The sequence below is a fragment of the Camelina sativa genome, chromosome 8 (assembly GCF_030686135.1).
Source record: "Camelina sativa cultivar CO46 ecotype springtype chromosome 8, ASM3068613v1".
Lineage (NCBI taxonomy): Eukaryota > Viridiplantae > Streptophyta > Magnoliopsida > Brassicales > Brassicaceae > Camelina > Camelina sativa.
The window spans coordinates 20,561,710-20,574,463 of NC_141887.1; the positions used below are offsets into that span (position 1 = coordinate 20,561,710).

At 38.7% G+C, this 12,754-nt stretch overlaps 3 protein-coding genes across 4 annotated transcripts; all 3 read right to left on the reverse strand.

The window, feature by feature from the left end:
* Positions 1–1,218: 1,218 nt before the first annotated feature.
* On the reverse strand, positions 1,219–3,351 carry LOC109124702 (F-box protein SKIP8). 2 transcript variants are annotated; one of them, XM_010423718.3, is made up of 4 exons: positions 3,127–3,351; positions 2,691–3,015; positions 2,358–2,554; positions 1,219–1,726 (listed from the first exon to the last, which is right to left on the reverse strand). In XM_010423718.3, the coding sequence occupies exons 2-4, from the start codon at positions 2,928–2,930 to the stop codon at positions 1,477–1,479; spliced, it is 687 nt and encodes a 228-aa protein (XP_010422020.1). In that variant the 5' UTR covers positions 2,931–3,015; positions 3,127–3,351; the 3' UTR covers positions 1,219–1,476. The 2 variants fall into 2 exon arrangements, with proteins under 2 accessions (XP_010422020.1, XP_087317576.1); XM_087461450.1 differs by having other exon boundaries at positions 2,691–3,009; positions 3,127–3,258.
* A 150-nt stretch (positions 3,352–3,501) lies between these two features.
* Positions 3,502–10,447, reverse strand: LOC104707382 (uncharacterized protein At4g10930). The gene is made up of 15 exons (XM_010423721.3): positions 10,081–10,447; positions 9,895–9,960; positions 9,530–9,615; positions 9,253–9,343; positions 9,089–9,138; positions 8,758–8,845; positions 8,579–8,688; positions 8,116–8,181; positions 7,381–7,814; positions 7,192–7,236; positions 6,982–7,057; positions 5,781–6,867; positions 5,618–5,692; positions 4,071–5,171; positions 3,502–3,982 (listed from the first exon to the last, which is right to left on the reverse strand). The coding sequence occupies exons 2-15, from the start codon at positions 9,955–9,957 to the stop codon at positions 3,752–3,754; spliced, it is 3,603 nt and encodes a 1,200-aa protein (XP_010422023.2). The 5' UTR covers positions 9,958–9,960; positions 10,081–10,447; the 3' UTR covers positions 3,502–3,751.
* An 87-nt stretch (positions 10,448–10,534) lies between these two features.
* Positions 10,535–12,675, reverse strand: LOC147940239 (GDSL esterase/lipase At5g08460-like). The gene is made up of 5 exons (XM_087461451.1): positions 12,330–12,675; positions 12,010–12,137; positions 11,679–11,918; positions 11,069–11,324; positions 10,535–10,867 (listed from the first exon to the last, which is right to left on the reverse strand). Exons 1-5 carry the CDS (start codon positions 12,673–12,675, stop codon positions 10,641–10,643), a joined length of 1,197 nt encoding a protein of 398 aa, XP_087317577.1. The 3' UTR covers positions 10,535–10,640.
* Positions 12,676–12,754: the final 79 nt, after the last annotated feature.

Sequence of the window (12,754 nt, forward strand, 5' to 3'; positions counted from 1 at the left end):
TTGGGGAGGAGATTATTGAGGCGATATATGGGCTTTGGAAGCGTTTTATGATTGTGAAAGTGCTTGGGAGGCACTGATTCCAATCTCAGTGCTGAATCAAAAACTGAAAGAGTTATGGAAGCTAAAGGGAGAGATGTATGTCATGGACCTACCACGACAGTTTTTTCTGATCCGTTTTGAGCTTGAGCAGGAGTATCTCTCAGCACTGACCGGAGGACCATGGAGGGTGTTTGGTAATTATTTGATGGTTTAAGATTGGTCCCGGATTTTTGATCTCCTTAAGGATGATATTGTTACGACACCAGTGTGGGTGAGACTAACGAATATTCCAGTGCATTACTATAACAGGTCGATTCTTATGGGCATCGCACGGGGACTAGAGCAACCACTTAGGGTTGATGGTACCACGTTACATTTTGAAAGGGCAAGGTTTGCTCGTGTTTGTGTTGCGGTGGATCTCTCACGGTCTGGTGCGTCTGTACCATAGCTTTCTTTCTAGGGACTGGATAGTCCGGATATCGCATGTGTATAGAAAAGCGAACCGTGTTACCGATGGGTAGCTTCCTATGATTTCACTTTACCATTGGGTTTTCATTTATTAGAATCTAGTCCGAGTGATGTTGGTTATATTGTTGTTGTTGATGAGGATCTTTGAGGGCATGCCCTCCCACGGCAAATCCGTCTGTAATTTTTATATAGTCTTTGAATAAAACACAAGGGGACTTTTCTCCTTGTTTCCCACCAAAAAAAAATTAATATTATAATATTAAATATATTTAATTAAATTGATTAAGTTACAATTATGTAAAATACAATTGTCTCTTAAATCCTAGAACTAATAATTAAAATAAAATACAATTTTAACACTAAACAAAATTAACAAACAAAACAACTTAAATTTTATTTTTTTAATTACAAAAAAAAATGTCCAGCGGTTCACAATGGGTAAAATCTAGTAATTTTAAGATTTTACATGTCATCTTCGTAAAGTTGATTCATTTCAATTCCTTAATACATATCATTTGTAAAAAAAAAAAAAAAAGATAAAATATTATGGACTAAAAAATAATTTATCTCTATATTATTGCTTTGAAATTAAGAATTTCTGTCATATTCAATAAGCTTACAGAAAATTTAACTACTTTTCTGGTAACATTACTTTATATTTTCGGTATATTAAGTAATATATATTCAATTAGCTACTACGATAATCAATACTTTTGATCAATTCTCATTCTCACCATTGAGTATATCCCAAGAACCAAATAGAAAGGAAAAAGAAAAATTAGACCAACCATTCAAGAACAGCTGAAAGAAAAAGAAAAACATTCAGTACATGTCGTTACTTAAAACTAAATAATAACACTATGAATCTAATAAGCCAATTTCCAATATGCAGTTTCTTTCTTCTTCTTTATTTGTTGTCCCCATGAAAATAAAGGAAGAGAAGGAAACCAAAAAACTAAAGATTAATCATCAATGAACAACAACTTGTTGATCATCGTTAAGCATCACGGAGCTGTGATGATGAACCATGTGCCACCTTCCATTGTGGAACTCGAACACATTTGTGATCAGGAACGGACCACCATCCACGTTCAGGTATGCTTTCATGGTGACCCAAGCCATGTCCGTTAGTATCCGAGTACGAACAGTGTGGACCTGAAAGTCAAACCCTTGTTCCCAGTTGAAACAAAGTTGCCAGCTTTGCATCACTTCATTGTACCTGCAATTTGACCACGCAAAACATAGATGGTTCATACCAATTCTTCTCTCTTCTATCAAACAAATTAACAAAGATGTATTATCCCATTTGCAGATTACAAAATCCGGAACACACAGATGCATAAGAATTTAACTGTATGGAGTAGACTCAAACTATGGAATCATAATATCACATATCTCCTTTTTTATTCAGGATATGGAATATGCTGAAAGAATGCAAATTCTATTATACGCTTATAGCTACTGTGGATATACATACCAGTGCTAACTATGTCAACAATACCTATTGCTCTAAATCTTTTGCTTCAGCGTTTTTACTAAATACAACACAATACACTTTAACATCTTCTATCACTAGCAACTCCACAAGAGCATTGTTCCATTAGTATACCAGTGTTAACTAATAACTATGTCATCCTATTGCTGTAAAACTTTTTGCTACAACGTTTTCACTAAATCAAACAATACACTTAACATCTTGTATCACTAGCAACTTGGCAAGAGCATTGTTCCACTAGTATACTCAAACTTAGATACCATCTAACGGATGACAAAACCACCGGAACCAAAAAGCAAAGACATTTTTCATGAGCAAAAAATAAAAAGCAAGACGATGGTAGAGTTGTAGTTACCCAGAGAAGAGTTCCCCAGAGGCATGGATACACTTAACATAGTCCGAGTTCAACCACAATCGAGCCATCTCTTGAAGAGCTCTGTCTCTAATGATGCTGAAGAATTCAGTATTCACACTTATAATAGCTCTAGTAGTTGCATAGTAAGCTTTCCACCCATTAACTGGTGTTATACCATCTTGCTCCAGTGTAAAATCCTAGTACACACAAATGAGACAACAACACACACATGAATCCACCACCAAAATGCTATATATAAAACAAAAACTACATCTTTTAACCTAGAATCAAAAGCTTATACAAAAATGAGTGAGTGAGAGTTGTAAAAATAACCTTGTGATAAAGAGCTTTCCAAGCATTATCATCATTAGCAGCTTTCCTCATCAACGAATTAGTCATAGACAAGCGACAAAGACTTGGATAATCCAAGTAACTTAGCGCGTGTGTCGTTATTTCCGGAACCAACTGCTCCATCATCGACACTCCTGGCTTATCATCCACCACCACCGTGGAAGCCGTAACATCAGGAGGAGGAGGAGGCGTACCACCGTTCGTCAGCGGCGTCGAAGGCATAGGTTTGTTGTCCAGTTTTCTGACAGATCGAGAGACGCGAGGAGAGCCAAGGGGGGAACACGATTGCGATTTTATATAACTGCGACTATGAAGAACAAACAATAAAGACTAGTTACGCGGCGAGAAGGAGAAGTGATAATTTCCATTGATAAGACATGAAAAGACAAACAGAGATAAAACCTAGAAGGTGACGTACTTAGGGTTTAACGGTGGTTTCCTTCCTCTGCCGAAACCCTAGAAATTGAATCGGAAAATAAAATTGGCGAGACGAGGAGGAGGAAGACAGATTTGCAATTCCTTTTTTATTTATTTTTTTCTGGTCTCCAACTTTTGTAACTGACCGTCGCAAATGTTTATTGTGTCACTGTAGTAAATAGCGTTACGTTTCAAGGGTATTGTAGTGATCTTACATCTAATGTCTATCCGACTGGGTTTTTTATAGATAAAATAGCCTTAAGTTTCAAGGGTACTATAGTACTTGTACCCTAATTCGATGTCGTTTAACCTATAGGGCTTCTTCCAAACTTTAGATTTCTTGTTAACCACGATATTGTCTTTTCACATTATCGAATAGACAAGTATATCTTCTAATCTTATAAATATTTTTGTTAAGACATTGTAGCCACTAATGTCAGTTTCAGACACATTTTAGGTCTGTCTGGGTCGGGTGAAACAGGAATTGCTTATCTTGGCCTAAGGAGAGACTGAATCTCCAAAACTTGTGGAGAAGACAAAAGAAGAGATGATAATAATAAGCTATTTACGTTTTTGTACTTTGACTACTTTGTTCCTTCATCTTTCCTTATTTACGCAGCTGACTGTCATTTGCACTTGTCCTTGTGATGGGCTCCGGAGGAAGCGGCTTCAACGTATTGCTCGGACAGTTTCTTGATCTTGTCACCTTCTTTGATCAAGAAGTTGGCACTCTTGGCTTTGCTATGGTACTTCATCACTTTCTCTGTGGTTTTCGTCACTGCCCATCTGTATTGTTCCACGTTTATCACTCCGCTCTTGCACAGTGGTCTGATATGTTCTTTGATGTATGCTTCCACCTTAGGAAAAAACAAGAAAACCAGTTCAGGAAATGGAGATGTTAATTTTTATATCTGACTATGAGAGAGAGAGTTCTATGAATTTTACCTTTTTGGTGACAGAGTTACTAAACGCATCAGCTTTGCTTTTCTCTTCTTTAGAAGGCTTCTCGCTTGTTTTCTCTTCTTTAGACGGCTTCTCGCTTGTTTTCTCTTCTTTAGAAGGCTTTTCGCTTGGATTGCACTTCTGAATGCTTTTGGGAACTTTTTTCTCTTGTATGGAAGTTTTCCCAAAGTTTGATGCGATGATCTCCCTGTGTGTGTTGCTCTCACACTCTGAATCAGGTACTTTAGCTTGAACACCATTATCACCAGATCCTTCAATGAGAGGTTTCTCAACTAGTTTCTCTGTACCAGGTCCGTATAGTTCTTCACATTCAGCAACAGAAAGGATCTCAACTCCTCCTACTTCTCCTTCTCCTTCCCCTTCTCCCTCACCCTCGGCCTCAACCTCGGGTAGAGGCTCAATAGGAACAAAACTCTTCCCATCTTCTTCGCCATTTGTGGTCCCCTTCTCGTTTACAGTTGTTTCTTCGTTTCCCAAGACTTCAGATTGATTCGAACACTTTTCCGGTTGAACAGTGGAGAAAACTACCTTCACCTTAGTCAAACTTTCATCCGGCTGCGATACTGAAGCCTTTGTAGCCATGGTAGCACCAATATAGTCTTCTTCATCCAATTCATACTCAAAATCCCCAAAGATGTCTGTATCAGGAACAGAATTCATGTCAAGTACATTATATGGGACTGCCTCCCTGGTCTTGTCCAAGGAACTGTCTCCTTTCTCTGGAAGAACTTCCGTTGAACGGGTCGGGCTGTTTGGTGGTGAATCAGCAAGACCTGCTGCTCTGAGGGCTTGAAGGACGGCTGGATCATCTGAATCTTTACCACTAATAAGTTCTGACTCGTTAACAGCCATTGGTGATGACGAATTTGGTTCTACAGAATTATCCATCACTTTGCTCTCGGAGTGATGCAGTATTTCTTGCGAGCATAAATTCAGATACACAACTTTGCTACTTGATTTATCAGCGATCGCTTTCTCAATATTTATAGCATCAGCAACGGCTAGTTCTGTTGCTGCACTTCTTCGAACAGACGGAAGGTTTTCTTTCTTTAAGAAATGCTCTGTCAGGCGATATAATTGTGTCTGCAGAAACAGCGATTTGCTTATGAACAAAAACCAGCACATGTGCATATAATAAAGCTAGCTATTCCCAATTTTTAATATTTCAGTTTAACGTATGTAATAATAGAAGTACAAATGGAACTGATGAAGTCTTAATGTTTTCCAAAAATAATTTTAATCCTCAAATTAGGACCAACTAGAAAATACTATAGAATCACAATCCAAATAATAGAGAAGATCTCTCACATATTTCCCATAAACATGAAATGACCACCCCTCATATGTGTGCATCTTAACTAATCAAAATGTGTACGATTTCTGAGCTTAAACTACCATAAAACCTAGAAGCAACAAGAATATATATTAAAGTGACCTCTTATTATCTGGAACCCAGCTAACTCATTATGAACCTAGCACTAATCGATGCCACGGGAACTGGAAATTAAAGTAAAGAGCTATCCACCTACCTGCCTAACTGCAACAGGAACTTTATTATGGCGACTGGTTGCAAGGCTTGGTCTCATATCAGCTGGAAGTTGAGCCTGATAGAAATGACAGAAACAAACGAGCAACAATCTCAAAACACCGGATTTTTTAAAAGCAACAAAGTAAGTGACGAGAATTACACACCAACAATGGATAACTCCCTTTGAGCTCAGGAGAGCCTTCTTTTTCTTCGGTTGAGTTGTTGCCAGCTAAAGCTTTCTTTCTTGCAAGAACCTGCAATGCCCATTTCCTTTTGTCTTTCTTGAGACCGTCGGGATTCTCAAACATTTCCTTAGAGTTACTCGATGTAAGATTAGGTTGCCCATCCGACTGTCTGTTTCCCAAGTTCAATTTTGATCCAGGTTTTATACTGCTCCCCTTGGCATCACTAATCTTTGGTATGGTCTTGCTGACTTCTGTGGGTTTTGCATTGTTTTGTGAGTTTCCCGTTTCTTTCGGTGCCAAAAGGGGCTTGAGATTATCATTTCTCGGGAACACGGAGGTATCTGCTAAATACAATCTGGAGAGGATAGGATTTGAGGCCTGTGGGGTTTCAAATGAAAAGCTTGTTTTGACGCCAGCTGGTTTCTTCTTCAAGAGGCTAAGAACAGACTTCAGAGTTTCAATTTTTTCAGGCTTTCTAGTTTGTATGCACCGATGCTTCCAAAACTCAACTTCACAGTCCCGGTGCCATGCACTTTTCCGCTTCCCATTTAAATCTGCATAAATTTTCTTCGTGAGATTCTCTCTGACATTTCCTTTCTGCAGCATCAACTTCTTTGCCTTTACTGCCAGAGCCGAATTTTTTCTAGGTGCTTCATCAGTTTTGGGTCCTGCCACAGCAGCTCTGAAGGCAGCCAAAAGTTTCGGATCGAATTGGTTTGTTGTGATGTCATCCATCGATTTGTTACGAACAGCCTCTCTTATTTCTTTCCTTAGTTTCTCAACCAGAATCATTGACTCTTTCTCGTCCTCCGGTGTCCTCTTGATCTTTTTTACCCTCAAACCAGCAGCATTCTCTCCTTCTGAAGACTTATCAGCAGGATTTGAACGCATGAGATTTTTTCTACGCCCAGTTCCTTTAACAATGCTGAAAATATCAACAGTTGTGTTGTTTGAAGGGGATCTGCTCTCTTGGTGAACGGTAGCCAAGTCTTCCTCTTCCTCGAGTTTGGGTTCATTGAGAGATTCGGAAATCTCAGGTTTAGTTTCTGAATTGCCATCATCTCCACTGGTAAAGAAATTCCACAATGAAACAACAACACTCTCAAAATTTGCCACACAAAGCAGAGAAAAGAGGGAAAGATGGTACCAAGAAAGGAACAGAATTCATTGTGAAACTGACCTGAAATCTGAATGCTTTCTCTTTAAGCTGATAACGCTAGCAACATCTGAATTGGAAATGGCTGAAGTGGAAAGATCTGGTAAACGCATTACAGTATATAAGACCCTTTTTAACTATGCAGATAATGATCAAATTACATTTAACCATAAACAGGAAGAAATGAAGGACACATAAGACATTCAGGCGAATAAAGGGCAGCATGTTACTTACTTTTTTGATCATTCATCAACAGACTATCCTTTTCTTCAACAGGTTCTACAGTTGCATAAAAAGGTTAAATTATTACTTGTAGAAATAGAGGACAAAGCATATTGAGAATCTATACGAATTAAGAAACTACAACTAAGACTCAGAGAAATCTGTATTACCACCAAATTAACTCTTGGTCAATCAATCTACCTGTTCTATTCTCCATGGGTGCAGCAAAACATGGTTGATCTGAATCAGAAAATAGTCTTGATGATATATCATGTGGTAAGGACTGCTTCAGCTCCAATTTTACTGGGACCTGCTCTGTATTTTCCTCCCCACACAGAATTTTCAGATGTGAGCTATCTGGGTCTCCATCATTTGTAGCTTGAACTGACGACGGGTTGGTATCACTTGATTCCATATGACACTCGTCTCCTTTGACAATTGATACAACAAGAGCTGTCTCGCCTTCATCAGCGACTGTAACTGAAAAGTTCCCAGAGTAAATAGCCTCGGCTGAGCATCCGCTATTTGTCCTCTCAGAAATATCCAGGGATTTTCTTGTCTCCGTTGGTGAGGTATCAGGTTGTGTCTCCATTGGCGAGATATCAGGTTCAAGTGGTTTTTCATTAGAGAGACATCTGTGGACACAAAGTAAAGGAGGGTAAACTATGATAACATGGCTGAGAGAACATAGAAAAAAGAAGAATATTATTGATAAGCCTTAAGTTTCACTTAGATTTGGTATGGAGTGTCTATACTAGTTAAACATAGAACTGGCACACGGAAATGATAAAAATAAGTCATGGAAACTCTACTATAAATATATGTTTACCTAATAGACTGATAATTAAACAAACAATATAATGAAACAACACTGCTGAAATTTATCAAGCCATGGATTAAGCAACCATATGTAGTCAATACGCTAACGAAACTTACCTCGGACATACCCATGTATCCTCTGATGCAACTTCCAGGTCAAAACCCACGCAAACGGCATGATACCTATTAGCACAGATGAAAGCAACAATCAGAAGATAATTTGTATGTTGGAAATTAAGACCATATAAGAATGCTGTAAAGATGAATAATCTAAAACAAAACGAAGTATAAAAAGGCAAGATCATGCACATATAAGACTGAAAAGGCTAGTATCTTTGTCGTTTACATGTCATAGAATAAACTCCCTTCATATGATAGTGATAGCATTTAGAAACCGGCAGCACAACTAAGCTATAAAGATGGTAGACACAAACATTATGGCACTGTAACAACTAAGGAAGCACCTGAAGTTCACCAGTTAATGAAGTGGAGTGATCGAAAAAATGGTAAAACAACAATCATGAAAATTAACACATAATAAACAACCCATGGATAAAATTTAACAGGTAATAATAGTTACCATATGTCACAAGAATCACACGCAATTGATGTATCAAGGTTGGAATCCCCTTCAATGTAACTGAAGGTGTTACGGATCTTGCAAAGATCGCCATCTAAACAGATAACTGCCTACAAAATGATTAGGAAAGCTTAATGTACTTAGTAGAGATTAGGAAAACCAATATATGATATACTTACATTTTCATCAATGTAGTGTGTTTCGTCAATATAGTGTGACGGAGAAGCGACAGCATCAGTCTCCTCCTCAATGCAGTAATCTTCATCTCTGCATGCCATGTATTTGATAACTTAGCTTAACGTCAACAGACCACAACAGTTTTTTAGCACATACAGAAACCCATGGTACACATGATTTGTAGCGCCTTTTCAATCACTTGATCATGCTATACCATTTACTATAAATTTACGATTATAGGCCACACATAACTGAAGACAAAGCCCCACTCAGATTGTTCAAGCAAGCAAAGTTTGTCACACGTCACAACGGACATGAGGAAAAAAATAGTACCCTGATACCGAAACCTCATCGACCTTGCTGCCTTCACCTGAATCATACACCTTCACAATCAAACCAAAAACTCATTATACCTAACCCAAGAGCTCCACACACAAAAGTGATGAGAAATGTTCAGCTAAAAAAAACAAAAAAAAAAAAGATGATAAGTATCTTACAGGGACACATGTAATCAACTGAAACTCTCTCTGACAAAGAGGGCAGAGGTTCATAATCGTAGACCAATTATCAATGCACTCAAAGCAGAACCTGAAAAAAATTATTAGACATAGACACAAAATTATCAGTCTGCTCCTCCTTAACAAACAGTCCATTAAACACGTAGCAGGATAACTAATCTTTAAAGAACTGAGACAACTCTAAGTACTAACGCAATTTTTTGTTGATTAAGACAGGATAATGTTAACAGAAAGAAAAAAAAAACATGGTATTTACCAGTGTTGACAGCAATCAAGAACGCCTCTATCAATAATTATATCCATACAAATCCCACACCTTTCCCCTTCAATACCAGCCATATCCTGTCAAAAGAAAATCAAAAATGAGAACCAATCCACAAACACAGTTTGTCAAAAAAAAAAAAAAAAAACCCAGACACAAGGGTTCCTAGGAAACGTGACACGAAGTAACTGAAATGGTTTATTTCAGAAGCTTGTGTTCATGATTCTAACCATGAAGCTACATATACAACCATTTCCACCGGAAGGTAGAAGTTTAAGCTCTCCAGGGTTAGGTGAAAACATGATTAGTTCAACAAAAATCGAACAAAATAGCCGAGAAAGTCCAAGTTTTACACTTACATTTTGTCCAACTTCAGCTGCTTCATCTTCAACCAAGTTGCTAGCGTCAAAATCGAGCTCCATTTTCTGGGGAAAAAAAAATTTAGACAAACTGATCAAAGAGACGAAATCGATTTCTCTCAAGAGAACGAAGCGTGAGACAAAAATCAAGGTGAAAAATTCTGTAAACCCAGCACCTAAACCTACCTCGGATCACAAAACCTACGAAGAAGCTGAGAGAGGAACAACAAAAAAAAAAAAAACTCAAGAACCCTTGGATGAAGAAATTGAAAAAGAGGCAAAGCCAGCGTCCGAGGGCAAAACGGGAAAGTTATACGATGAGGGTGGAGATGACGTCACCTCTTTAGCCCTCTCTCTCTCTCAAGTGTCCCCCTAAGATTTTTTTATTTATTTAGAACTTTTGATGAGGAAAGGAAATAATTGAAATTAATCTCTTCGTCGTCGTCTCTCTGAAGATGACATTTTCCGTTTATAAACCTAAAAGATGGACCACACGTGCTTTTTAAAGAAACTTTATGGGTCGAATCTTACAACTTTCTATTTCACGTGGGTCATTACGCAAATTTAACACTGAGCCCAACTTTGTAAAAACTTCATCAAAACTTTTTATCTTTTTTCCCTTCTATACCCCGTACTTTCCTTTTATAGTCAAAAAGACCCCATAGTTTCTCTTGGCCTATCAAAAAAATTGCAATGCTCATTTTACACTTTACAGTGTCTTTTTTATGTTGTACACATTTTATATCCTAAGCATGATGAAGCATAGTTTCTAGGTTAGTAGGGTAACACATGTCCACGTGGCGACTATTCCATACATTGTCGGCGAGGATGGCGTTAACGGCGTCTGTTGGATGAAACTGATCCCACCAGAGGTGACCTGAGGCGTCTGGGCAAGCCATCTCCGGCGAGATGCACGGAAACCATCCCTTGTACCTCCCTAATCCACAACACGCATCTGTCGTCTCATTAAAACCTGTCCACATCACAGAACACACAACTAAAAATCTCTGACAAGTCTCTTTCACATTCCAAGATGATCATCAAACTCTATATATCACTCTTTGAAGTCTCTATCCAAATTCCATGAGAATGCTATGGGATTGTAAAACTATGTTATTATAGTCACAGTCTTTTTCTAAAGCGAATTGAGAACTGAGATGGAAGTGGTGCTTACCATAGAGTTGGTGGTTCCTGAGGATGTCCATAGCGCTTTGGAACACGTCGCAGTAGATAATGGAAGCGCCAGGAAGCTCACGGTTGAGCTTATCTACAGTGTATCTCATGACAAAGTTGGATTCCATGATCATGCTGTTCACTTCTTCTGCACATTCTCCGTTCTGGCTCCTGTATTTCCACAGGTAGTATGGTGCACAGCCAATGGGTGGCAAACCCATCACCACTATCCTCCTCACCTTGACATTGTACAAAGTCTGAAACAAAACACAATACTTCTCTTAGTGGGTGACATCAATGTGATACCTTGTCGAGCAAAAGTACTTATAAATCAATCATCTTTAGTCTATCAATATGCAGCTTTTCAGATACCATTCAGGATTCTACAACTGTATAAACCAGAGATCCAGAATAGAACAAGGATGGTGATTTGATCAGATAGGCAACGCTTACTGTACTAATCAGTTAAAGAGGTATCACTTTTTGGGTTTTTTGGGACTATAAAAGCGATATCCTAACTCAGAATCATACTTATTTGTCCCTATAGACTCTATACAGCAGCATCAGACATATATAAACTATAAAGAGTGGTTAAAAGACAAAGGTCTAACCTTGAGCTCCTGTCTCATATTGGAAGCCAAGAACTGATTAAAATTCCAAGGAGTATAGAGATTCTGGACATTGGAGATGTTCCTGATATAGAAATGTATGTAATCATTCACTCCAATCGATATGTAGAAAACGGAGTTTGAGACCAAACGCTCCGAAACTTCCTCCCCAATACTGAGTATCATCTGCTGGAATGTATCAACGAACTGCTCAACCTGCATTGCAAACGAAACCCGCTGGCCCTGCAACATACCAAATTCCCCCCCCCCCACAGGATTGATATATCTGAAAGATAGTATAAATTCAACGAAATCGAAAGACTCTGAGGATTACCAGTTCGGATCCACTAGATAAGATGATTCCAGCACCAGCTGATGCATAGTTTACACCTTGAAACATGTCTTCAACTGTCCCAGTTTGTCCAAGATAGCTAGGAACGAATGGTAAACCTAGACGATCAGCTGTTCACAAGATTCGCAGTAACCAACGATTCAATCTCTATTTCTTTCTTTAACAGTCAACAAATTTGACAATTTTGGCTTAATATCACACTTCGCAGAATCAAGTAAGAAAGCAGATTGATTCTTGAAATTAACAATGAACTCGAGAATTAGAATCTAAAACCCAGAATATTTGGGGAAGAAGGCTTTAACCTAGAAAATCAACTGGGATCCTTCCATTGCAAAACCTCCCCGTCGGCTGATGCGTATCAAAATCTCTACCGTAAGGAAGACGATCTGCTCTCGCCAAGGTACCAAGAAAGTTATTGGTTCCGCAATCAACAGAGGAATCTCCGAACACGAACAACGCCGGTACAAAAGGCAAAGACGGCTTCACCACCGGAGATTTGGCTCTGAGCGACGGCGACGGAGGTAGAAACGGCGGAATCGAAGGATAGAACGGCGAGATACTCGGAGACAAGTGGTGATCGGCGATCAATTTGGGTCTCGTGAAGATTATCAGAAGAGAGAACACAAGAACGAGAAGCTTGATCGACATCTCGAGAGAGAGTGAGAGCGCGGGAAAAAAAAATGTGGAGAGAGAGAGGCTCTGCGAGAGGTTTTCACAGAGACGAATG